This window comes from Typopeltis vanoorti, chromosome 15, assembly GCF_054136105.1.
Source record: "Typopeltis vanoorti isolate ZY-2024b chromosome 15, IOZ_Tvanoo_1.0, whole genome shotgun sequence".
Lineage (NCBI taxonomy): Eukaryota > Metazoa > Arthropoda > Arachnida > Uropygi > Thelyphonidae > Typopeltis > Typopeltis vanoorti.
Window position 1 is genome coordinate 5,583,276 of NC_143563.1, and position 24,580 is coordinate 5,607,855.

Here is a 24,580-nt window from a genome sequence, read left to right on the forward strand (position 1 = left end):
GGCTGTCGACCATCCAAGGTCGCCTCAAGATCAGTTTGACAATCTGGTGGAAGCTTTGACACTCCATTTATAATAACATGATCTATTTAGATGATCAAATAAGATTTATACTTATATTTATACAATATTCATACTTATACTTAAAATGCCTTCCCTATTCCCTATAAAGGAATAAAAAGGCGTTAGCTAATTTTGTTATTATTATTATTATTATTATTATTATTATTATTATTATTATTATTATTATTATTATTATTATTATTATTATTATTCGTGATACCTCCAAGGAGTCCGAAGACTCATCGCGGGAGGACACCTACAACTGTCTCAACCACTACACCGAACCTCTACCACGAATCATCTCCATCAACGCCATCTACCGCCCACCTCCACCACTACCGCAACTAGTATTTTTTGTCTGTAAATTATGTAATGAAATATATGTGACTGTAAAAATCCGAAAACTATAGTGAAATATTTATTTATGAATAATTTTGAAAGTCTCTAAATATGCATAAAACTCTTTTTATGAGAGATCTCGCAGGAATTTTAAGATATTTCACTTTATAAGTGTTCCTTTTGATGAGCGGGGGAAAAAGTGAGTTAACATTGGAGGAGAAGATCAGTGGGCGGAGAATATGAATGAAATAACAGGATTTTCCTGTAGTCTGTGTTGTGATAAAATGTTCTAGCGCATTAATTGCGCCCTCTAGATTGTTGGCTTCTTAATGTTACTGAACATGTCCGTGCTGAGAAGAGTAAGCTCGAATAATTTATGTACTTTTGTGTATATTGTAATGTATGCATGCACGTAAAATTACTTTACGAGTGCATTTTCTTTCTTTTACTTATCTTTTGTTTAAAGGGATAATATTATTTCAATGTTTAGGGAATTTGTATGTAATCGCAGTTTATACTCAGACATTATTAAAAACTACATCCACTCATCGCATGGAGCGGAGAATTATAAACCAGCGAGCGTTCTTAGTGTTATATAAAGTAATGGGAAAATTCATTAAAAATAGGACTTAGGATGCGAAAATAAAGACAGAAGCTAACAGCTACGTGAAATGCTATTTACTAGACTTAATATGTTTTCCTTAGTATAATGCAAATAACAATAGTATAGTGGTTGCTAAGGTTTTGGATACATTGGCTAGGAATAGAATACAAGATTTGGTAGACAAGGAAAAGATTCTGTATAGAGGTCAACACGGGTCTGTTAAAAGAAGGTCGTGTCTCACAAATTTTAATACGTTTTACGAGTTATAATAAGGTGACTACAGTTCTGGATAGGGGTGATTCATATCAGATGATATTTCTATATTTTACAAAGGCATTTGACAGGCTACCACACAATAAACTGGTGTACGAGTATACTCTACGGGATTGTTAATCAGTTGGTTGATCGAATAAGAAACTGACTTTCTAATAGATATCATGCTGTTGTGTATAATAGGGGGGCTATGCCTCTGAGGAGGAGCGTCACCAGTAAATAAAAACAGCATAAAGATATGCCAGTATACCAATAAGAACATTGACAAGTAGATATGAGGATGTGGTCTTTCCATTGTTACAAGGCTTTGATTAGACTCTGTACTACTGCGCACCGATTTAGTCACCTGCGTTTCTAGATGAGAAGCAAGCGCTGAAAAAATTTCAGAAGTGGTTATCCAAAGCAGTTTCTGGTTCTGTGGAATAATGACTATGAAAACAGACAGGGAGAATGTAATTTACGGACTCTGCTAAGTGGCCGACAGAGGGGCGATATGATTGAGGCATATAAATTGTTAAGAGGAGGTGATTATCAAATAGATACCAGGATATTTTTCATAAGGTTGAAGAAGGAAGGGAATAGAGACAAGAGGTCATTGTTGGAAGTTGTATAAAGGTGTGGTGAATAACAGAGTAAGACATGACCTTTTTGCATGGCGAATGGTTGGTTAGTGGTATATTTTGCCGAATGAGGTGATGAGTTTACAAGCATTGAATCAATTTGAGATGAATTATGATAGACATTATCTCTATTAGAATGCATCAAGATCTCCTAATGTAAGTGCCTAATCATTTTTGTTTGCGCTGTTAGTTAATTTATTCTTATTATTGCTATTGTTATACGGTCATCTACATGGAGCCCGAAGACTCATTAAGAGAGACCCAATCTATCCACTCAATCTATCTGTCGTACATCTCCTTGAACCCATTAACAGACAAAGCACTCACAACTTACTCTGGCAACCCATTCCATTCATTCACAACTCTCCATTGCAATCACATCGCAAAAAATCTAGGCCTCACCCCCCCCCCCCTACTAACCATACCTTTATTTCAACTTTCAGGGACCACCTTTTGTTCTGGTCCCTTTAACCAAGTGCTGAAACATTTCCTCTGAATCTACGGTATAAAACCCTTTAAGTAACTTAAATGCTTCTATCATATCCCCTCTTTTTCTCCTATCAACCAACTTCTGCAATGCACATACCCTCGATCTATCTTCAAAGGGAACAGACCGCTGACCATCATGGTCACTCGCCTCAGAATCTTTTCCACCACTTCCACATCCCCAAGAAATCCAGGGGATATAGAAGTGGTGGGCGCACACCGGCTTCACTATGATCAGTACTGGGAACTATGTCCTTTTCATTTTCAGATTTTAAAAATTTGGTTACGAATTGACGACCTCGCGATGCTTTCGATTCTCTCTCTCGCGGATTTAAGTTTCCTCTTCTGAACTCCGGACTTGTGTTTGTACTTTGAATCAGACATTGGGATTTTATTGATTTTAACTAGAACGTCTTTGCTTGCTTGAGAGCAATTTATTTAAATAATTTTAATATCTCAAATTTGTATGATCTCGAAAAAAAATTAAGTTTGTTTCATACAAAAAAATCATAACTAAAAAAGCTTTATATTTTCTTTAACATACTAACTGGCAAAATTTTAATTCAAATAAGACAAATTCTTCTAAAATAAAGAATTTTGTAGAAAGTTTTCAGTTTCTTGAGATCAACTTAGCCAATTAAAACTATCAAATAAAGCTTTCTCTTTTATGAATCAAAAAAAAAAAAAAAATCAGCTAACGCCTTTTTATTCCCGTATACTAGAGGCGAGGCCATTTAGCCCTATCTAACTTTTGGAGACTGAGTGGGCAGTTCAATCTCCACTGGTACCAATCAGAGATAGATGGCCCAAGGCTATAAGCGGTACGCAGTGAAGAGAGACGGCTCAAATGTGCCGCCATCTCGTGGTCCCTAACCCTAACACAATATATTTAATGTCTGAAATAATGTGGGGTTCTACGGTCGATTTTCTTGAGTTTACGGGAGGAAAAACCCGCTTGCCCGTGCCAGAGATCGACTAACTCGGGAACCGGTCGAAAAAAGGCTTAGAAAAATTTCCTCTAGTCGCCGACTAGACTCGAAACCAAGTCTTCCTTCGTGCGACCAAGCGCCGTGGTGTGCAAACGCCACATCCACTGAGCTACACAGGCTCTCTTTTATGAATAAAATAAAATTCTTTCAGCATCCGCAGCATACGCACCGGTAGGGTAGTGTGCTGGTAACATCGGGACAGCGTCGGCATTGAAACGACGTCGTGCATAGAAAGCGAGACGGGCGAACGATGAACGAAAACTAAAGTAAATCGTTTCGAATGCGAAGTTCAGAAGAGGAACCATAAGTCTGAAAAGATGGATAAAATATGGGTTGGAAACGATTGCAAAAGCTAGTAGTCCCTCTCGGCACATATTCATTCCTATTTTATAAAGTTTCTTTTTATCTTTTGTTAGTCTCACTTAACTGGCCAACCCCCATCTAATTTCGGGCCCCTAGGCTAGAGCCCTGTCAGCCCTACCCTTGTGGGGGCCATGGCGCACACATCTGGACTACTTGAGCAAAGTATTCCAGATGTGTGCGTATCAAGGCCTTATAAAATAAAGAGGAATAACAACTTCTTTATCCCTACTTGTTAATGTGTTCTTAAATAACCAAATAATCTTATGGGCTACTTTACAACCTTACAATATGTCCTCTAAACTCTAACTCTGTGTCTACCACCACCACCACTAAATAACTAGCTTCTTATATTTCGTGGAGTACACTGCCATCAATGTGATACCCAGCTTGTAATCTGATTATCCTAAAATACATAACTTTAAATTTCTTCACATTGAACTGATACCCATTATCTTTTGTCCAACTGACAGCCTGTTTAAATTGTCCTGCAAGCTCTCCACATCGCTTCGGTTAAATATTACTCTACCTAATTCGCATCATCAGCAATGACTATTTCCTTTCAGGTTATTTCACACATCAGTTGTGTACAAATTAAATTGAACAACAATGGTCCTAGCACTGAACCTTGTGTCACACCACTAGTCACTCGTTTTCGCCTCGATTCTGTCCCTCCATATACACTGTGATGTCTGTCCAGCAGTCACCCTCTTAACTAGTGTCATATCCATCTCCATTTGTTCTAATTTGCATAACAGTGTTCCATGTGGTATTCTGTCAAATGCCTTTGCAAAATCCAGCAGAACTACAGTACAGCCATTGCCTTATCCAAATCTGCTTTTAATCTATTATGAAAAGAAAATAAATTACAAAGGCATGACTGGCCCTTCACAGAGCAATGCCCACCCTCGTAGAGTATTATATTTTTTTTATCGTCACCCATTCTTGAAGTGTCTTTTTGACCAATTTTTCCAATACTGTTATCACCATGCCTGAGATACTGATTGGTCTATAATTTGCTCCTGCAATCTTAAAACTTGTTGAAGTTGTTTGTAAAATCCCTCTGATTTAAGGTTATAAGGTATTTATATACGTTTAATAGGTTTATATAAGGTTTTTATATGCCGCTACACAAAGTTCATAAATTGATTAATAACATTACTAGTTTGGATGAAGAATTAAAGAAAATAAAACTGTCGATCTTTTATGTTTATTCTCCAATATTATATGCCGTCAACCGTTCTTACCCACAAGTCTAGTGTTTCATTAAGTCATGTAATAGATTTCTTTGGCTGCCCTACATATAAGGGATCTAAGATTTACTTAAACAAGATTTTTCTCCGATTATCACCAAACCGGTTGACTTTGTCATATCTACTCAGAGGTTATTTAATTGTCCAAGAAAAATTATATCTACAGATTGAAGTGACATTTTATCTAAGCCCACAGTTTGTTAGATATGTTGATGATATATTTACAATATGGAATGGTTTTCCATCTGGTTTGTTTCTCTCAAAAATATACATTATTTATCCAAGAATTCAGTTCACCATAGAGGAGGAGAAAAAAATGATAGGCTTCACACACACACACACACACACACACACACACACAGGGAAGCCTGTGTAGTTCAGTGGAATTGGCGTTTGGACCACAACACTTGACCACAGGATCTTTTCTAACCTTTTTTCTTCCAATTCCCGAGTTAGTCGATCTCTGGCATAGGCAAAAGCGGATTTTTTTTCTCCCGGAAAATCCGGTTTTTCGTCCCTTAAACTCAAGAAAATCGACCGTCGAACCCACACTATTTTCAGTCGTTAAAAATATTGTGTTAGGGTTAGGAACCATGAGATGGCGGCACTTGTTAGCCTTCTCTTCACTGTGTGCCAATTAAATTACTGATAGCCTTTGGCCGGCTATCTGTGACTGGCTGCCAGTGGAGGGGGAGATTGAACTGCCCATTCAGTCACTAAAAGTTATATAGAGCTAAAACGGAAAACCGCCTCGCCCACTCGCTTATACCGAATGAAAGGCGTTATCTGATTTATATATATATATATATATATATATAAATGATATATTGTTTTCCCACCATTAACAACTTGATGTGGACGTTATTTCCCGTGATTTGCGGTTTTTTCTCGGATGGCAGCACTGATTTTCGGATCAATTTCCTCTCATTCAAAACCATTTCTGCGGAAATCTGCGCATTTCTGTTCCCAGATCGCGTTGCTTTCTGCTGTAGTTTCGTTTCCACCATCACGGTGACTTGCACTCTTGCAGCAGTGATGTAGTGATGAGCGATATCGTGATTTTCAATCACAGTACGAATTGATATTGTAGAATTTCTGCTACGTAATTTAGCGTGTGATAGTTGCTTTGAAGTTGTGGTGGTGGATGTTCTATGTTAGTAACATGGAGAAAAAAGACAGAAAATGTATTTCGGTAGAAGAAAATATGGCAATTCTGTGACGTGTAGATTGGCATGCCAGAACACGTGTGCAATTAACAAAAGATCTTGACTCTCCGTGTCCACTTTGAACACAATAGTAAAAAACAGGTCAAGCACTGAACTTAATGCAAAGCAATCAGGCGCTATGTCAAAAAAACAAAAATACATCCGGATATCGACATACGATGAATTGGATAAACTTGTGACAGAATGGTTTGTTTCTACGAGAGCGTCGAGTATTCCAGTCGATAGTACTATACTCCGAGCGAAACCCCTGAATTCGCTGCGAGGTTGGGGATTAATGGTTTTACTGCGTCAAATGGATGGATTGATCGTTTCAAGACTCGTCACAATATTATGTATAATCAAGTGTGTGGAAAAAAGTAATAGTGTTGCAGGGGAAACTGTCAACCAGTAGAAACATGAACTAAAGACTATTATTCAAGACTACGAACCGAAAAATATTTTCACTGTTGATGAAACTGGGCTCTTTTATAACTTTCTGCCAAGTAAAACATTGTGTTTTAAAGGAGAGAAGTTTCACGGTGGAAAACTCAGCAAACAGAGGGTAACTGTTTTGCTCATGGTCAATGCTGATGGACCAGAAAAATTACCTCCACTGGTAATTGATAATTTTAAAAAGCCAAGTGTTTTAAGAACGTGAAAAATCTGTTTCCTAAGTATGATGCCAACAACACAGCCTGGATGACCAGCAGCATCTTCACATTCACCATGCATGCTCTGGATGCTAAAATGGGGAAAATTCGGCGACTAGAGGAAATTTTTCTAAGCCTTTTTTCGACCGGTTCCCGAGTTAGTCGATCTCTGGCACGGGCAAGCAGGTTTTTCCTCCCGGAAACTCGGGTTTTTCGTCCTGTAAACTCAAGAAAATCGACCGTAGAACCCACATTATTTCAGACATTAAATATATTGTGTTAGGGTTAGAGACCACGAGATGGCGGCACATTTGAGCCGTCTCTCTTCACTGTGTACCGCTTAATTAGTGATAGCCTTGGGCCATCTATCTCTGATTGGTACCAGTGGAGATTGAACTGCCCACTCAGTCTCCAAAAGTTAGATAGGGCTAAATGGCCTCGCCTACTCCCGTATACGGGAATAAAAAGGCATTAGCTGATTTTTGATTTTCTGATATATATATATATATATATATATATGGGGGGGAAGACATCACGTACAGCAGAACTAGAGCTAGCACTCTATCGGTTCATATTCTTAATTCTGCTAACTGTAACGATGAAGGTTCTGTAACTCATCCAGTTATTCTTATTTTTTTTAATATTCATCGCATACACCAAAGGTCGAAGGACCTAGAAGCACACCAGCAGCCTGAGTGGGAGTTTGATAAGCATGGAGATAGAGGGGTTTTTTTTTGATGAGTTCCAAGTCGAAGTTGTTTGGGACCAGTTTAGTCTGTTTCAGAGAGTAGAGATGATCGGAACAAAATTCCATTAATCTCTATGCTCTGGAATAGACTTCCTCACGAAGTAAAGCAGGTTCTGTGTGTTTGAATTTGCACTGTAAAGGCATGCTGGACAGTTGCTGCTTTTGCAGTGAAAGGTGCAACAGAAAGTGAAGAAATGATAGTTGCCAATTCACTGAAACACTGCACCTCAGAAACATTTTCCAACACCCCCAATGCCTATAAATTGGAATGACCAGAACGAGAGTTCGATCACGAATATCATTAGGCATGCTCTGTGCAGTCTCTATATTGTTGTGTTAACTCGGTATGTGATTACTAGCATAGGATAGGTCTTTAGTGTCACACATAGTAATTAATGACTTCCAAATGTTGTGAAGGATCATTCTTTGGTGTCTATTTAGTGTGCCATTTCAGCGAATCACCTTGAACAACTTGTTAAAATAATTCTCTGTTAAGCATGGTAAGAAGGATGCTTGCCAATTTACAGTGTGATGTTCTTTGAGGATGTGTGCCACAAATTTGCTTTTTTCTTTACTTGTTTTTTCGACACCACTTATATGTTCTATGTTGCGGATTTCGAAACTTCTTCCAGTCTATCTATATCTTTCCACAAGAACACAGAATCTTATATACACCCAGATATTTGTAAAATTGAACTTTATCGTTAGGGAAGCGCAAAATGCTTCATAAGGTGAAGAATCGCCAGAATCGCCTTCTACAAATCAGTGCATAATTGCAGAATTCTTTGTGTTGTCCTCACAATTTTGGCGATATGTCCTCTAAATTTTCGATCCTTATCTTTTCGAACCTTATCCTTATCTGAGATCTCTTATTTTCTTAATCTCCAACAACACATCCTCGCTAAGAGTAAATTTTTCATCCCATCTTTGTTTTCCAAACTTTAAAACCTTACATTTCGCAACATTGCACTGCATCCCCACTGCCGTGTCCATTCACTCAATCTATTCAAGTCTTCTAAGGCCACATCATCTTCTCTACTCCTTATAGTTCGTCCCAGCTTTGCGTTAACTGCAAACCGTTGTCTATCCCCATTGAACTCTTCCCCAATATCATTAACATACAGGTTAAATAGCAGTGGCCCTAGAGCGGATGGGGTTGTTGGATATTAGTCTAGTGCACTGGATTGGAGATTGGCTGATTGATGGGTATCAAGTTGTGGATGTGGAAGCAATATCCCGGAAGAAAGTCATTAGTGGTGTGCCTCACAGGTCTGTTTTAGGGCCACTATCAACTTATCGGGTTTAACTTAAGGTTTGACTATCAACTTATCGAGTGGTAATCTATCAAAAGCCTTTTCAAAGTCTAAGCATACTACTGTGTATCTCTGTTCTCTTTCCAATGCAGCCGTCACCTTATTGTAATAAGTAAGTAGATTACTAAAACATGAGATCCCTTTAATCCTATAACAAGATTCTGTGTTGTTGCAGAAAGATATACGTAAGTCAATCTGGAAGAAGTTTCGAAATCCGCAACATAGGACGTACAGGCGATGTTGAAAACAAAAGCGAAGAAAAAATCCAAGTCTTACAACACATTCTGAAAGAACATCACATGGTAAATTGGCAAGCATCTTTCCTGCCTTAATTAGAAGAGAATAACTTTGACAGGCTGTTCAAGGAGTCCTTCAATTTCCTGAAAAGGCACACTAAACAGAGCCCAAGGAATGATCATTCACAACATTTGGAAGTTATTAATTTTTATGTGTAACATTCAAGAATTCGCCTATGCTGTCAATCACATACAGAATTTACACAACATTGTAAAGACCAAACGCAACATACTTAATCATACTCGTGGTTGAACTATCATTCCATTCTTTTCAATTTATAGATATTAGCAACTCTTGGAAAACGTTTTTCTTTTTTTTTTGGTCGGTTCTTAATTATGTTAAGCAACCTTTTGAAATTCTGTTAGCCATATAGACAGAAAAACATGTTGAAGTAATACATCCAGTAAAAGTAAAAACATATTAGTTAAAACGTGATTATCTATTATTGAAGCAACTCCTCTCGTAGTAAATTGCATACAAAAGGAGTGACATTATGAGTAGATAATTTATGTACAGGAGAACGATACTATGTGATAGAACATAGCCTTCAGGCACTCCAGCATTGGTGAACCTCGAAGAGAGGGAGCCATATACTTTGATCCGCAGAGAACGACCAGAGAGAAAGTTGGCTACCCAATTATAAAGAGTGACAGAGAGACCAGAATATGGAAATTTCTTTAATTGGCCTCGATTGCACACACGGTCGAATGCTTTGGGTTAAAGGCAACAGCAGACGTTTCTCCAAACCTTTCAATAGTATGTGTACAGTGGTGGGTGATGTAAACTAAGATGGTCAGCAGTGGTTCTTGAATGGATAAATCCACACTGGTGGTCACTGATTAGGTGGCCCTCTAAGTATTGGAGGAAGAGAATAAATATGACTTTCTCCATTATTTTGGAGAAGACAGAGCCGATGGCAGTTGCTCAACAGTGTGGCGGTAATCTTCTGTCATCCTTTTTTTTTTGGAATATGATGGATATGAGATCGCTTCCATGCCTCGATATAAGTTCTAAATATGCATAATAAATTATACAGATGATGCAGAGCAGTAGTTTTGGAATACGGTATTGTAAGAGGTAATTTTCTTTGGTCATCTATGCAGGAGTTCGAGGAAAAGAGAAATTCCTGGAGAACAGCTTTATCTTTGGGTAAATTAACTGTGATGTCATTAGGATGAGAACTAAAGTGTTGGAAAGCAGAAGTTTCCTCCAATGGCCATAGTAAGGGACTATAAAACACGGCTTTCATTTTGACAGGAGGAATGGAAGAATTCATTGAAGCAACTTTGATATGCTGATGAACGATTTGCATATATTGCTTGCTTTGGTGTTGGCAATATATGAAGGTGGAGTTCCTGATGCGAGCAGATGTGATAAGTTGAATTTTTTGTTTCGTTTGCTTTGATACATTGACGTTTGTACCAGGGCTTGGAATATGGATGAGGATTATGGGTATAAGGCCTTCATTAGAGTGATAATAATTTCTGTGACTCGATTAATGTAACTGTTAGTCAGAATTGTGGCAGCAATAGTCAGACCAAGGAAAGGAGGAATACAAATTTCGAAGGTCATCGGAATTGGCGCTTTTTGTAGTGCTAGAGAATGCGAAGTTGGGAGTGGTTGTAGGAGGGACGTTCTATGAGGAGAAGGTGACGTCTGTGGTGTACCTGAAAGGAGAACTGGTCAAAAAGACATTAATAGTATTTGTGTTAGGTCATTACTTATAGCAAAGACTTGCTTCTCGTTCTGCTTGGTAGGTGGTGTTGGAATAGAGGAACCAGTTGGAATTCAGGGAGTTGAAGTCGTCCATAAAGATGGCCTGACCATTTGGACAACTGGATTGCAGGTGGTAAAGTGTCATGGAAAAGCATGTGAGTGTTTAGAGATCAGTAATTGCAATAAACGAATGTTGCTAAATAAAGCAAGGAAACTTTCAGCCAGAGAAGGTCAAAAGCAAGGGATCCTAAATTAGACATTCTTTGGCAAGTCATGTCAGATTTCACAAAGGCACAGGTCCACCCTTGCAGTGAAAAGAACCTTGAACAGTTTAGTCAGTGGTGGTCAGTAGTAGATGTAACTGCGATCTGGATTTATGTCAGGAATAAGATATCTGGTCTGGAAGACTGCAAATGATGGTGAATATCATTTATGTTTGTGTTAACGCCACGGGTATTAGTAACGTGTATGTGGAAAGTGAGTTTTTAGTGAAGAGATTCTGGCATGGTTTGTATGTTGTGACGAGTTGTTATGTGACTTTTTTTTTTTGATGGGCTTACCTTGTGAGGGTGATTCGCATTTGTTGCAGTGTCGGTGTCATTATTTGTGAGAATCTTCATAAGTTTGATTAGACTTGAAGGTTGGGACTTACAGGGAGAGAAGATAGACTCTTGACACGACATGCATACAGAAATCAGTGTCTCTGTGCAATGACGTGACCTTGACAGTACCCTTCCCCACATCATACTACTATTCGGACTCATTCTCAGGCATGACCTGGTAGTGTATATGACAGTGGAATTATGCACTAGTTGATCGGGAAGCATCCTGACCTGTTACTGACAGGTTCGAGCTCATGCACTAACTGGCGGTCGGCTGTAACACCACTATTTTAACTGATGTATCCTCAAAATGGAGAAGGTTATGGATCTTTAAGTATGTTTGTCATGGCCTTGAAAGATATTATTCACACTGCACAGAGAAGAGAAAGGGAGAGTACAGAAATCGAAATCCCTACTAAGACCAAACATGGCATTTGCAACTTCAGATCTCCAATAAGCCAGGTGGTAGTATTTCACCTGGTGATGAAAAACAGTTGCCACCTAGCGACTAGTTGGCATTTTCTCCAACTAGGAAGTTATCCCCTTAAAGCAGAAACACATCTGGGACAAATCAGAAGGTGAATCAAATTAGATGTGGAACAAATCAGAAAACATTTAGATGCTATGATGAGCTTGAGAGAAGAATTACTGAATCGACAGAAATTATTGTCATAAATGCTGTGCACCTTAATACTAACTTCAGCTATATCTTCTCTCATTGTTACTCCTTAGCTGTCCAACTTTGGCTTATGCGATATCTTGCCCTCCTGAACATGCTTAACAATACCATGGCATCCAGAATGCCTTCAATTCTCAGCAATCTGCTTGCAATTTAATTGATAGCTATTCTGTTAAGGGGATAAAAATCCCTTATTGTTTTTCAGCCAGTAAGCGAAACTGCGATCGAGAACTACGATCTAAACTTTTCATGCCGACGACCTGTCGGCGAATCCAAGCGTAACTGACCACTTGGTAGTGCCACACCACGGCAACTCGTTGCAAAGGTGGAGCAAGTTCCCTCACTATTCTTGATATTTTCTCATAATGTAAAAACACACAGCTCTTAGGAGATGTAGTACTGTTTTACATTATGAGGAGAGGTCACTAACCAGACCGGTTTCAATCTTTTTTGAGGTCTCATCAGTGAGTAGCTGTTTAAGTGAAAAGAACTTACATACTTTTGCTGTACGATTGCCAGAAAGGTGTGTCACTATATTATATTATACCATATTCTATGATGAAAAGCCAAACGGCTATTTTTTCTGGCGAGGTTGATAAGTTAAGGGGATAAAAATCCCTTATTGTTTTTCAGCCAGTAAGCGAGACCTCAAAAAAGGTTGAAACCGGTCTGGTTAGTGACCTCTCCTCATAATGTAAAACAGTACTACATCTCCTAAGAGCTGTGTGTTTTTACATTATGAGAAAATATCAAGAATAGCGAGGGAGCTTTCTCCACCTTTGCAACGAGTTGCCGTGGTGTGGCACTACCAAGTGGTCAGTTACGCTTGGATACGCCGACAGGTCGTCGGCATGAAACGTTCAGATCGTAGTTTCGCTTACTGGCTGAAAAACAATAAGGGATTTTTATCCCCTTAACTTATCAACCTCGCCAGAAAAAATAGCCGTTTGGCTTTTCATGATAGCTATTCTCTTGTGATATATATATATATATATATATATATATTTTTTTTTTAAAATTAATTAATTTATTTTTATTTATTTATTTATTTTATTTTATTTCTCTTTTTGTGTTATGCACCCGATGAAGCCCTCTAAAAAAGACCAAACTAGTTGTGCGTTCATATAATAAATACTTTTATAGTCTTTTCTTGGCTTTTAGTACTATTTAGTACAGGAGAAAGTACTATTAAAGTTTCCTAGAACTTTAATAGTACTTTCTCCTATTTTGTACCTATCACAGCAGCTGTGAGGAAAGAATAAAAATTAAAAAAAATCAGGTAACGTCTTTTTATTTCCTTATAGGGAGTAGGCGAGGCCGTTTTAGCCCTATATAACTTTTGGAGACTGAGTGGGCAGTTCAATCTCCACTGGTACCAATCAGAGATAGATGGCCAAAGGCTATCACTAATTAAGCGGAACACAGTGAAGAGAACGGCTCAACAAGTGCCGCCATCTCGTGGTTCCTAATCCTAACACAATATATTTAATGTCTGAAATAGTGTGGGTTTCACGTCGATTTTCTTGAGTTTACGGGACGAAAAACCGGAGTTTACGGCAGGAAAAAACCGCCTGTCCGTACTAGAGATCGACTGACTCGGGAACCAGTCGAAAAAAAGGCTTAGAAAAATTTCCTCTATTCGCTGACTTGACTACGTGGTGTGAAAACGCCAGAACCATTGAACTACACATTCGTGAAAGTATAATTTTACTATGTGACTTATTCTTGTTTCATTATTTGAATGTTGTAACCAGTCTCTTGCAATCTTCTTGAATGATTCTCTGGATATTTCAGTCAGCGAAATTTCCCTTACATAGGTTGACCTTTTTTTTTTTTTTTAATACAAAATAAGTCATAATAATTTATTATTTGACACCTCCAAGAACTCAATCATGGAGAGCCCTCTACGCAAAACTAGTCTATTTAAAGTGCTGTCTGCACAATTCATTGAGCTACAAGCACACAGCATTATCTACTGATTTAATTTACACCGCAATATCTTGTCACGTATAATTTATTCTCAAACAAGTGAAAAACTTACTATATTTTGTAGCAGTTTGTGTAAATTTTGAATAGTTATCCTAGTAAAATTACAAATTTCGTTAACGATTTATAATACATGTAGTTTATTTAACTCCATATTTATGTTGTAAAGTATCTTGAATAATAATTTTGACTGAAAATTAATGAAAATGTAAATAATTTACATTATATTTACATAACATTGGAAGAGTTTTATAGGACCTCCTTTCAGTAGGTTAATGAGTGATAAATAAAATATCTGAGGCTACATAAAATGCAGAAACTAGAAGCATCCTTGTTCAATATTTGAATTGTGTGAAAGTTGCCATACACATGACATTTATATTTTAGACCCCATCAGGAACCTAGCTTACATATCACTTTCGTTATTTAACAGTACTGCCACACAAAACATTTCATGTTTATTGATATCTAAATGAACTCGAGAAATATCAGGAAAATGTTTTTCCATCACAGAAAGGAAGATTTGAATGTTTATAAAGAATTCCAAATAACTTGCATATTAAAAACACCTCTTGTCCTGATGGTATGGTATCTACAGTTGTACTCCTAATCATCTTTATAATATATCCAAGCTGGTACCCATTCGATAGCATGGAAACATACCTATATTCAGCTCATTCTAAAAACAGAAGATAAATATTTGCAAACTATTGATCTATTGCTTTCACCTCAATCCCCACAAAAATAACGAAGGAGTCTTACTTATTCATAACCTGAATAACTACCAGCTAATCAGCAATGATCCAGCTTTTCAAAATCAACAGCAGATCTTATAATACCCCCCCCCCCCCAAAAAAAAAGACAGAGTAAGTAGAGATTATTGTATGGTCATCAGCAGTGCATTTGAAGATGTGGCAATCATTTTTCCAGTAGTGGGATTAAATGGGAGCTGTATTGATAAAATGAAAAAAAAAAGTTTGAATAAATGAATAATTTTGGCAGGTTTTAATGATTCGAAAATGAATAATATGGAATGAGGAGATAAAAAAAAAGCTACTGGAAGAGATGTGAATTGAGACACTAAAAGAATAAATGGATCAATATGTAAAGTGTGTAAGTACAAGATTGTACAGTTTGTGGATGTATGGAGTCGTTTTGAGTAGTGAAAGACTTTATGTACAGTGAAATCTGCACTTCAAATGCAATTTCAATTAAGTGTTTGAAGAAAGTATAGATCTGTAAGAGAATCCATGTGCAGAATCAGAGAAAATAGGAACTGTTAGGTTGGAAACTAGTGAATATATGTGCAAGCACCTTTGAGGTAAGTGAATATAAGAATGGTGGTGATCAAAAATATATGTAGTGTCTTGAGTCATAGATTAGAATGGAATAATTATCAAAACCACCTGAGTTTAAAGGGATTTTGTAATGTATATTAGAAGGATTAAGGAGGAGTTTTTAACATCAATCAGTTTCACTTGGCCAAAAAATTTAGGTGTAATGAGGCTTGTGTAGGACATTGTAATTTCAGGGAGAACACAGAATGGGAGTTGATGGTAGAGGAGTATTGCTTTGGGTATATGGATGCATTGGGATCATTGAGGGTAGTTTGGCAGGAAAGCAATAGAAGGGTTGTGTATGGCAATGCATTTGGGGCTATCTGATACAAGACGAAATTTATATGAGAAATTATATAATCAGTTTCTGCTCTTATTTGCTAAGACAAAAAAAGAAAACCATAGATGGAGTGCATCACTAAATTAGTTCAGTGAATAGTCAAACTTGTAGTTTTTGGTTATGGGAAGTGAGGATGGAAGGTTATGGGAAGTCGAGCATGGGAAGTGGTCAAGGAGCATTTACAGGATGTTATGGCTGATTCTATACCTAGGGTCCGAATAGTAAAACAAGTAGGGGTTAAATGGATGAATAACACCATTAAGCTTGAGCTGCAAAAAAAGAAACAACTGTGGAGGGAATCTAAAGAAAGAGGTGACCTGCAGGCACATGAACGGTATAAACTGCAGGCCAGAAGGGTAACGAGTGTGGTAAAAAAAGCAAAAGCGGATTATGAAAGGAAACTAGCTATGCAAGCTAAAGAGAATCCCAAACAGTTCTTTCAATATGCTGCAAGCAAAAAAAAAATTGAACATGGCAAAATGATTTTAAGGAATGACAATGGTAAGGAGGTCACTGAATCAGTCGATATAGTGGAGTTACTGAGCGAGCACTTTGCAAAAGTAGATCATCGAGGTGGTGACATTGAAAAAATGAAGGAACCATTAGTTTATACGGGAATTGTGATGAATGAAATGGAGGTGAATAGTCTATTACAGAACCTTAATGTGAATACATCTGTGGGATTGGATGGTATACCGGCACGGGTCTTGCGTAAAGTGGCTAAAGAATTATCAGTGCCCTTGACCATGTTGTTTAATCTGAGTCTTGGGTCTGGTTTAGTCCCGAAGGTGAGGAAAGAGGGGAAGATAATTCCACTGCATAAAGGAGGATCCAAGACTACGGTTGCAAATTACCGACTGATCAGCATATCAGGAGTCGTTGTCAAGGTCTTGGAGAAAGTAGTCAAGGAAAAATACAGGAAAGGATTGATGAAAATGAGATACTGTATGGAGGACAGCATGGCTTTGTGAAGGGTAGATCATGCCTCAGTAATTGCTCAAGTTTTATAACAAGGTGACGGCTGAACTGGATAAGCGTAATGAGTTTACAGTGATACTGCTGGACCTGGCAAAGGCGTTTGACAGGATACCACATGGAATTCTAATCTATAAACTACAACATATGGTAATGGATATAGGGTTGGTGAGATGGATAGGTGGGTGGTTGATGGAGAGATATCAGAGAGTGATTTATTCAGGAGTAGAGTACCAAAGACAGCCTGTGACTAGTGGTGTGCTGCAGGGTTCTGTTCTTTGACCTCTGCTGTTTAATTTGTTCATTAATGATATAGGAAAGGATCTAAGAGGAACAGTTCATTTGTTTGCTGATGATGCAAAGTTGGGTAGGGCAATAGTGAATGCAGAAGATGTCAAAATCTTGCAGGATGACTTGGATAGATTGGAGTTCTGGGCTAAGGAGAATGGATGTCAATTTAATGTGACAAAATGTAATGTTATGCATTTTGGGGTGAAAAGATTAGCAGCAGTATACCACATTGGTGGAGCTGTACTCCAGGAGATTGATGAGGCCAGTGACATGGGAGTGTTGGTGGATAGGGAGATGAAGTTTAGGGGGCACATTGCAAAAGTAGCTAAATCAGACCCTGCAGGTAGTGCAAGGGTCTGATCACTAAGCTTAATATTTACCCATAATCCAAAGCACATCTCCTGGAGGAGATGTATGATGCTTTGTATTAAAGGCAAGGGGCCACTACCTAGACTGGTTTCGACCTTTATTGAGGTCTCATCAGTGGGAGGCAGGCTAGAAATAGAAATATCAAGATTTTAGTAATACAGAGCTTATAAGTATATTACCAGAACAAGTTACCATAAACCAGGTTTAAAATAGCGTGGTATCTTTAACATTTATTATACCCAAGGTAAAATACTTTCTACATTTATATCTCCTCCTGAGATTTTTATTTAATAAGGTTAAAACACCTTATGGTAACTTGTTCTGGTAAAATACTTATAAGCTCTGTATTACTAAAATCTTGATATTTCTATTTCTAGCCTGGCTCCGACTGATGGGGGCTGGCTTTGAGAGGCTCTGCTTGGGGATAGGTTTTTACCTGTCTCTGAGTAGGGTCACCGCTGAGATTATGGCTCTGGCTGATGGTGGGGTGAGCCTGCCACTGGGTAGAGCCAACACTGAGAAGTTCTTCTCGGTGACGGGGTGAGCCTGTCACTGTGTGGAAGAACGCTGAGTTGGACGGTCTTTCGGCCACTATGGAGTGGTCTAGGGATCGTCCTAATTTTTAGAGAGGTCTTTACTTAAATACACCTCAATAAAGATCGAAACTGGTCTGGGTAGTGGCCCCTTGCCTTTAATGCATAGCATCATACATCTCCTCAAGTAGATGGGCTTTGCATTATGGGTAAATATTAAGATTAGTGATCAGAGCTTATTCTACTTTTACCCTGAGTTACCTTGGTCTTGCACTACCTGCAGGGTCAACTAGACTTGCATTACGTGCAGGCACAAACTTGACTTATTTTGTCTGTTTGCTTACTTGGGAAATGGAGTAAAACCAGGTTTAAAATAGCTTGGTATCTTTAACATATATATATATATATATATATTTTTTTTTTGAGCTACAACATCCCTGATAGCCACTCCGCTGTTGTTCAGTACTAGTGTTCACGAGAGTCTGGAAGCATGCACTATGCCACGTTTGAAAGAACAACTTAAATGTAAATACAACGTTTTTTCATGTCAATTATGTACTGCAATTTTCCTGTGCTTCTCAGTTTTAAACTTCAGTGTTTTTATTGCTGTTTGTTATTTTTAGAAGACACCTGAAGAAGGCTGTCAAAATCCGAAACTAGTTGTGTTTGATATCATTAAAGCCTTACAATTATTCTCGGATTTAGTCATTAAATCTCTTTATAAAAATATATATATACATTTATATATTATTTGACAATACCAAAAATTGTTAATTTAAGAAACTTATAAAGTAAAGCAACTACTGTTATACTTTTATAGAAAATAATTTTTACCTTGTTCTAACAATTTGTCATCTTGACACACAGTCCAGCAAAACTTTCTCACCATCTCTTGCAGACAGGACTTGACACTGCTGCTGTGCTACTTATTGCTCAACTACTCACTTTCACATTGTTGTATGACAATCAAAACAATTGAACATCTCCTGTTGTTCTTTCTTAAACAAAAACCATCGCTATACTCTATCTCTCTTGTTAAAATGTTAGATGAATTCTGACTGTTGTTTAAATAAATTAAACAAAATCCTGTTTACATACAGCATAATCTCTACATAGCATCGTGTAGTAAACAAATGACTAAGTCTACCATGCATACTGAACCAACAGTTCAGTTTGCATAGAAGAATTTCAGTTAGCATGTGGCCATGCAGCTTTTATCGTATGTAATCGTATGTTTAATTGCAAAAGCTAGTAATTATGAAAATTTTGAAAAGTAGCTTGGAGCAGTATCATGAAATCAGAAACTGCAAAGGAAAGATTTTAGAGCAAAAACTGGTCAAAGGATGTTTGAGGAAAGCATTATTAGACTGTATTATAGAATTAGGATAAATCAGACAGTAGTTAAACAAGAGTTGCATTAAAAAAATGTTATGGAATCATCTTAAATTGAAATATGATGAACATCGTGATCTGTAACAAAATGTGTAGTTAGTTGCTGGTGGGGATGAGTAAAAGATGACTTAGAAGATATTATTATTATTATTATTATTATTATTCAGGCCTCCAAGGAGTCAAAAGACTCATCGAGGGAGGTCCTTCCTAAGACATAAAGTCTGTCAAGACTTATCGAGTGGAGGTCCCCCCCCTGAGAAACACAAAGTCTATCATACCACTCTTTAAACTCACTGACCGTTCTCGCTCCCACCACTCCATCAGGCAATGCATTCCACGGCTCAACCACCCTCCACACAAAGAAACCACTCCTTACCCTCTTGCTCACAGTTTCCTTTCGTAACTTCCAGGGATGGCCTCTTGTCATCACTCCTTCCCGCTGTTCAACCAACTGAAAGAACACCCCAGTGTTAACCCTGTAACCACCTCTCAACAGTTTAAAAGTCTCAATCATATCACCTCTCCTTCTTCTATCCACCAAACTCTGCAGTCCACATTCTCTCAGCCGATCCTCATAACTATCCTTGTACAGTCCTGAAACCATCTTTGTCATCGTCTTTGTATCCTTTCCACAGTTAATTTATCCCCATCAAATCCTGGGGACCAAATCTGAGAACAATAGTCCAAGTGTGGTCTGATCAGAGACTTATACAACAGAATGATAACCCTCTTATCTCTGCAGGTCAGTGTCTTTCTCATAATAGCCATTGCATTGCCAAATTAACACAGTGAATGCAAGTCAAGTAATTAGAGGGTGGGAGAAGAGATTTATTATTATATTATTATTATTATTAAACAAGACCTCATGGAGTCAAAGACTCATCTGGGAGGTCCTTTTATCGCACACACATCTCATCATACCGTGTCTTAAACACACTCAAACTCCTTGCAGACACCACACTCTCAGGCAAGGCATTCCAATCATTCACAACTCTGCATGAAAAAAACCTGCCTCTCACTCCCCTACTCACACCCTCTTTATACAGTTTCCAGGGATGACCTCTAGTTCTCCCCTGATCTCCCACTATTCTCTGTAGAACTTCTCCACCATTAATCTTATAACACCCCCTTACCAACTTGTAGGTCTCTATCATATTTCCCCAATTCCTTCTCTCAACAAGACTCTGCAAATTACATCTTCTCAATCTTTCCTCATACTCAACATTCCAGAGGTTAGAAACTACCTTAGTCAGTCGCCTTTGGACCCTTTCCAACATCTCTTCATCCTTCTGAAAACCCAGCGACCAAATCTGGGCACAATAGTCCATGTGTGGCCTAATCAGAGCCTTATACAATGGAACAAGAATCTCCCTACTTCTACACGTCAGTGTCCTCCGCATCATTCCCAGAAGTCTTTGTGTTGTCTTCACAATTTTGGTGAAGTGTCCCCTAAATTTTAGATCTTTATCCACTATCACCCCCAGATCTCTTATTTTCAATATATTATCACCAAGCATAAATTCTGCTTTCCATCTTTATTTTCCAAATTTTAAAACCTTACATTTTGCAACATTGAACTCACATCCCCATTTGCTTGCCCAATCACTCAATTTATTCAAGACTTCTTGCAAGGCCACATCATCTTCACTACCCTTTATGGTTTGTCCCAACTTTGCATCATCTGCAAACAACTGAATATCTCCATCCAAATCTTTGCCAATATCATTAATATACAAGTTAAATAGTAATGGCCCTAAAAGAGACCCCTGAGGCACTCCACTAGTGAATTTCCTTTTCCTGGATATCGCACCCCCATACACAACTTGTTGATACCTATCAGATAGCCAGTCTCCAATTCAATGCACTAACCTAATATCCAATCCCATCTGCTCTAGTATGACTGTCAACTTATCACGAGGTACTCTATCAAAAGCTTTCGCGAAATCCAAGTATATTACTGTGTATCCTTCTCCTCTGTCCAAGGAAGCAGTCACTTTATTGTAATAAGTAAGTAGATTACTAAAACATGACCTCCATTTAGCAAATCCATGCTGTCCATCAAAGATTATACCATTGTTGTCAACCCAACTCTGGATCCTAGTTCTCACAAGCTTCTCCAACAACTTAACCACAACACTTGACACAGAGATGGGCCTATAGTTTGATGCTTGAGTTCGATCACCTCCTTTATGAAGTGGCACAATCTTGCCCTCCTTCCACTCTTTAGGAACTTGACTTAGTGCGAGACTCGTATTAAAAAAATATGTCAAGGGTGTCAACTCTCCGGCACATTCCTTCAGAATACGCGGTGATATATTATAAAGTCCCACAGCCTTATTTATATCTAGTTTACTCAACTCCCCAAACACCTCTTGTTCACCTACAGTCAGTCTCTACTCCCCATCATCAACTGCTCTCAATCTCTCCATGAAGTCACGTTCACAAGATTTAAAGATCTTTATGAACTGTTCATTAAGTATCTCCACCACACATTCTGCATCAGCTGTCTTTATACCATTTCCTCCAATCAATGTCATCCTTCCATAATCATTCTTTCTTTTGCTTGCTACATATCGAAAGAACTCCCTTGGATTCCTTTTGGCTTCCTTAGCTAACTGCTTTTCATACCTCACTCTTTAGCTACTCTCACCAACCAAGTCACCCTCCTTGCCTGGTCTTTGTAGACCTCATGAAATTGGTTTCTTCCACTTCTCTTATGCCTCCACAATGTCCTTTTTCTCTGTATCGCATGCTTAATCTCTTTATTCATCCATCTCATGCCTACCTTATTTAACCTTCTCACCCATGGTATACATTTAGATATTGCATCTACTAAATAATTTTTGAAAATCCCCCAAGCTGCATTGATCTCTTTTCCAGCCAACTTCTCATTCCACGCTACACCTGCAAGTTGTCTCCTGAGCTCTTCATAATCACCCCCTTTGTAGTTCCACATATACCCTTTTTTCACAGGGGTCCTTGAACTGCTGGCAACCACCCAGGTAATCACCTCATGGTCACGTTCACCAATTGGTGGATGATTTGACACCTCATTTATAATTACATCCTCCAATGAGATGACCAAATCCAAGACCCTTAATTCTTGTGTGCCCTCTGTTACATACTGTCTGAGGTAGTTATCCCTCAAAAACTCAAGAAACTCATTTTCTTTACTTCCTGTTGCTATCTCTTCATTCCAGTCTATATTGCCATAATTTAGTTAAAATCACCCATAATGATCATCCTTTTCTTATTTGCTTGGATTATTTGACTATACATTTCACTATCACCACCACCACCATCCACATTACCAGGTCTATAACAACATCCCACCAAGTATTTGAGTCTATTCACCTCTATCTCACACCATACTGCCTCAAAACCACTGGCCCTATTTCCCTCTTGCATCTCTACCTTGTATGGACATAACTCTTGCTCTGTTATCAATAGCACTCCCCCTCCCTTTTCACCCCTTCTATCCTCATGAACCACATCATACCTTTCCATCTCTATTCCTGTCAGGATGTCGTCCTCATCTAACCATGTCTCACTTATTCTGACAATCTTTGGGTGCACAGACGCAATTAGTGCAACCATTTCATCTGCCTTGTTTCTTATACTTCTAGCATTGGGTATACAAACACAACAGCTCATTTCTGGATCTACAGCTAATTCCACTGATACCACTCACTTGATGTGATCTCTCCATGCTGGACTTGGGCCATTTCCCTTTCTGCTTCTTCATTTCAGAACCCTTTGCAATTCCATCTGTTTCCTCCTGATCCCTAGTCATCCCATTTCTTTCCTGCCTACACATGCTCTCACCTCCTCTTGGAGCATCCACCTTTCTCACGCTGTGTACCCCTGTCCACCCTGAGCCTCCCCGTTTCCCTGCTCCTCTTGCACACCCATTCTCTCATTTTCTATACTCATACCACTCACTTCCCCATTCATTTCCACTTCTTCAGTCTCTCCTGTCTTACTCTCCTGCTCTTTCACATCACTCCCCTCTCGATCTGATTCATTCTCTCTATTTACTTCTCTTCCTTCCAGCAGCAGTCTCTCCAAGTGACTCACACCATAACCACTCAAATGCAGTCCATCACTCCCATACAGCTCACTTCATCCCTCAAACTCATTCCACACATTAACAAACTGTACTCCCATCTCCTCACACATTTCAGCCAGAATATCATTCATAATCCTTGCTCTCCACCTCATTTCACTACAATCATACCTAGACAACACACTGACTACCCTTCCTGCCACACTATTCTCTTTTATCATTCCAAGCAGTCTCCTGACATTCATTTTGACATGCTCTTTGTTCTCTCTCAAATCATTTGTACCAATTAATACAATTAACTCTTTTGCTCGCTCCCGCCTCATATTCAATGCCTCTATCACTCTACTCATTTTACTGCCTGGAAAACATACCTTGTGCATTTTATCCTCTAGCACACCTTTAATAATGGAGTCGCCATACAATGCCACTCGCTCATCTTTTTTTAACTCTTTCATGCCATCATGAGTTTTTTTAATAGTTTTGACCTGAATTCTCTTAATTTCATTCCACATCCATTTCATTTCTTGCCTCATCCAATCCAATTCACTTTCCGAATCTCGCAACACATTCTCTCTATCATTAAATCTTTCTAACTTTCTAACTCTCGACCCCCTCTTCTCACTTTCCCTCTCATTCATCCTTCTTTATTTCCGTACTTTCGGTCCAATATACGTCCAACTTTCACTATCATTCTTCTTACTTTCACTCTCATTTATCTTTCTTTGTTTCCGTACTTTCGGTCCAACATGCGTCCAACTTTCGCCCTCATTCATTCTTTTTTCGCTATCATTTATTGTTTCGATTTTTTTCACTTGCGATTTCTGCATCACGCCATTTCTACTTTCATTCATTCTCTCAATTTCGTTTCTTTCCACCTCACTTTCGTCCCTTTTAACATCCGTTACGGTTTTCAAATCGCTCTTTTTCTTTTTTCCTGATTTTTTAACATTTTTTCGTCTGTTTTTCTCACTATCCTTCTCTTTCAAACGTGCACTCGCGACACAATCAGTACTAACACTTTCTGTCATCAATTTCATATTTGCATTTATCAGTTCCTCGTTCAGGTCACACTTCGCACACACCCTTCTTCCAATGTT

At 38.4% G+C, this 24,580-nt stretch overlaps 1 protein-coding gene across 1 annotated transcript in view; it reads left to right on the forward strand.

The window, feature by feature from the left end:
* Positions 1-11,812: 11,812 nt before the first annotated feature.
* LOC150098324 (medium-chain specific acyl-CoA dehydrogenase, mitochondrial-like) overlaps positions 11,813-24,580 on the forward strand; it is a 254,840-nt gene continuing 242,072 nt past the window's right edge. Inside the window, exon 1 of the mRNA XM_090405151.1 lies at positions 11,813-11,980. Within this exon, the coding sequence (XP_090261277.1) occupies positions 11,813-11,980 (168 nt within the window). The remainder of the gene's footprint in view (positions 11,981-24,580) is intronic.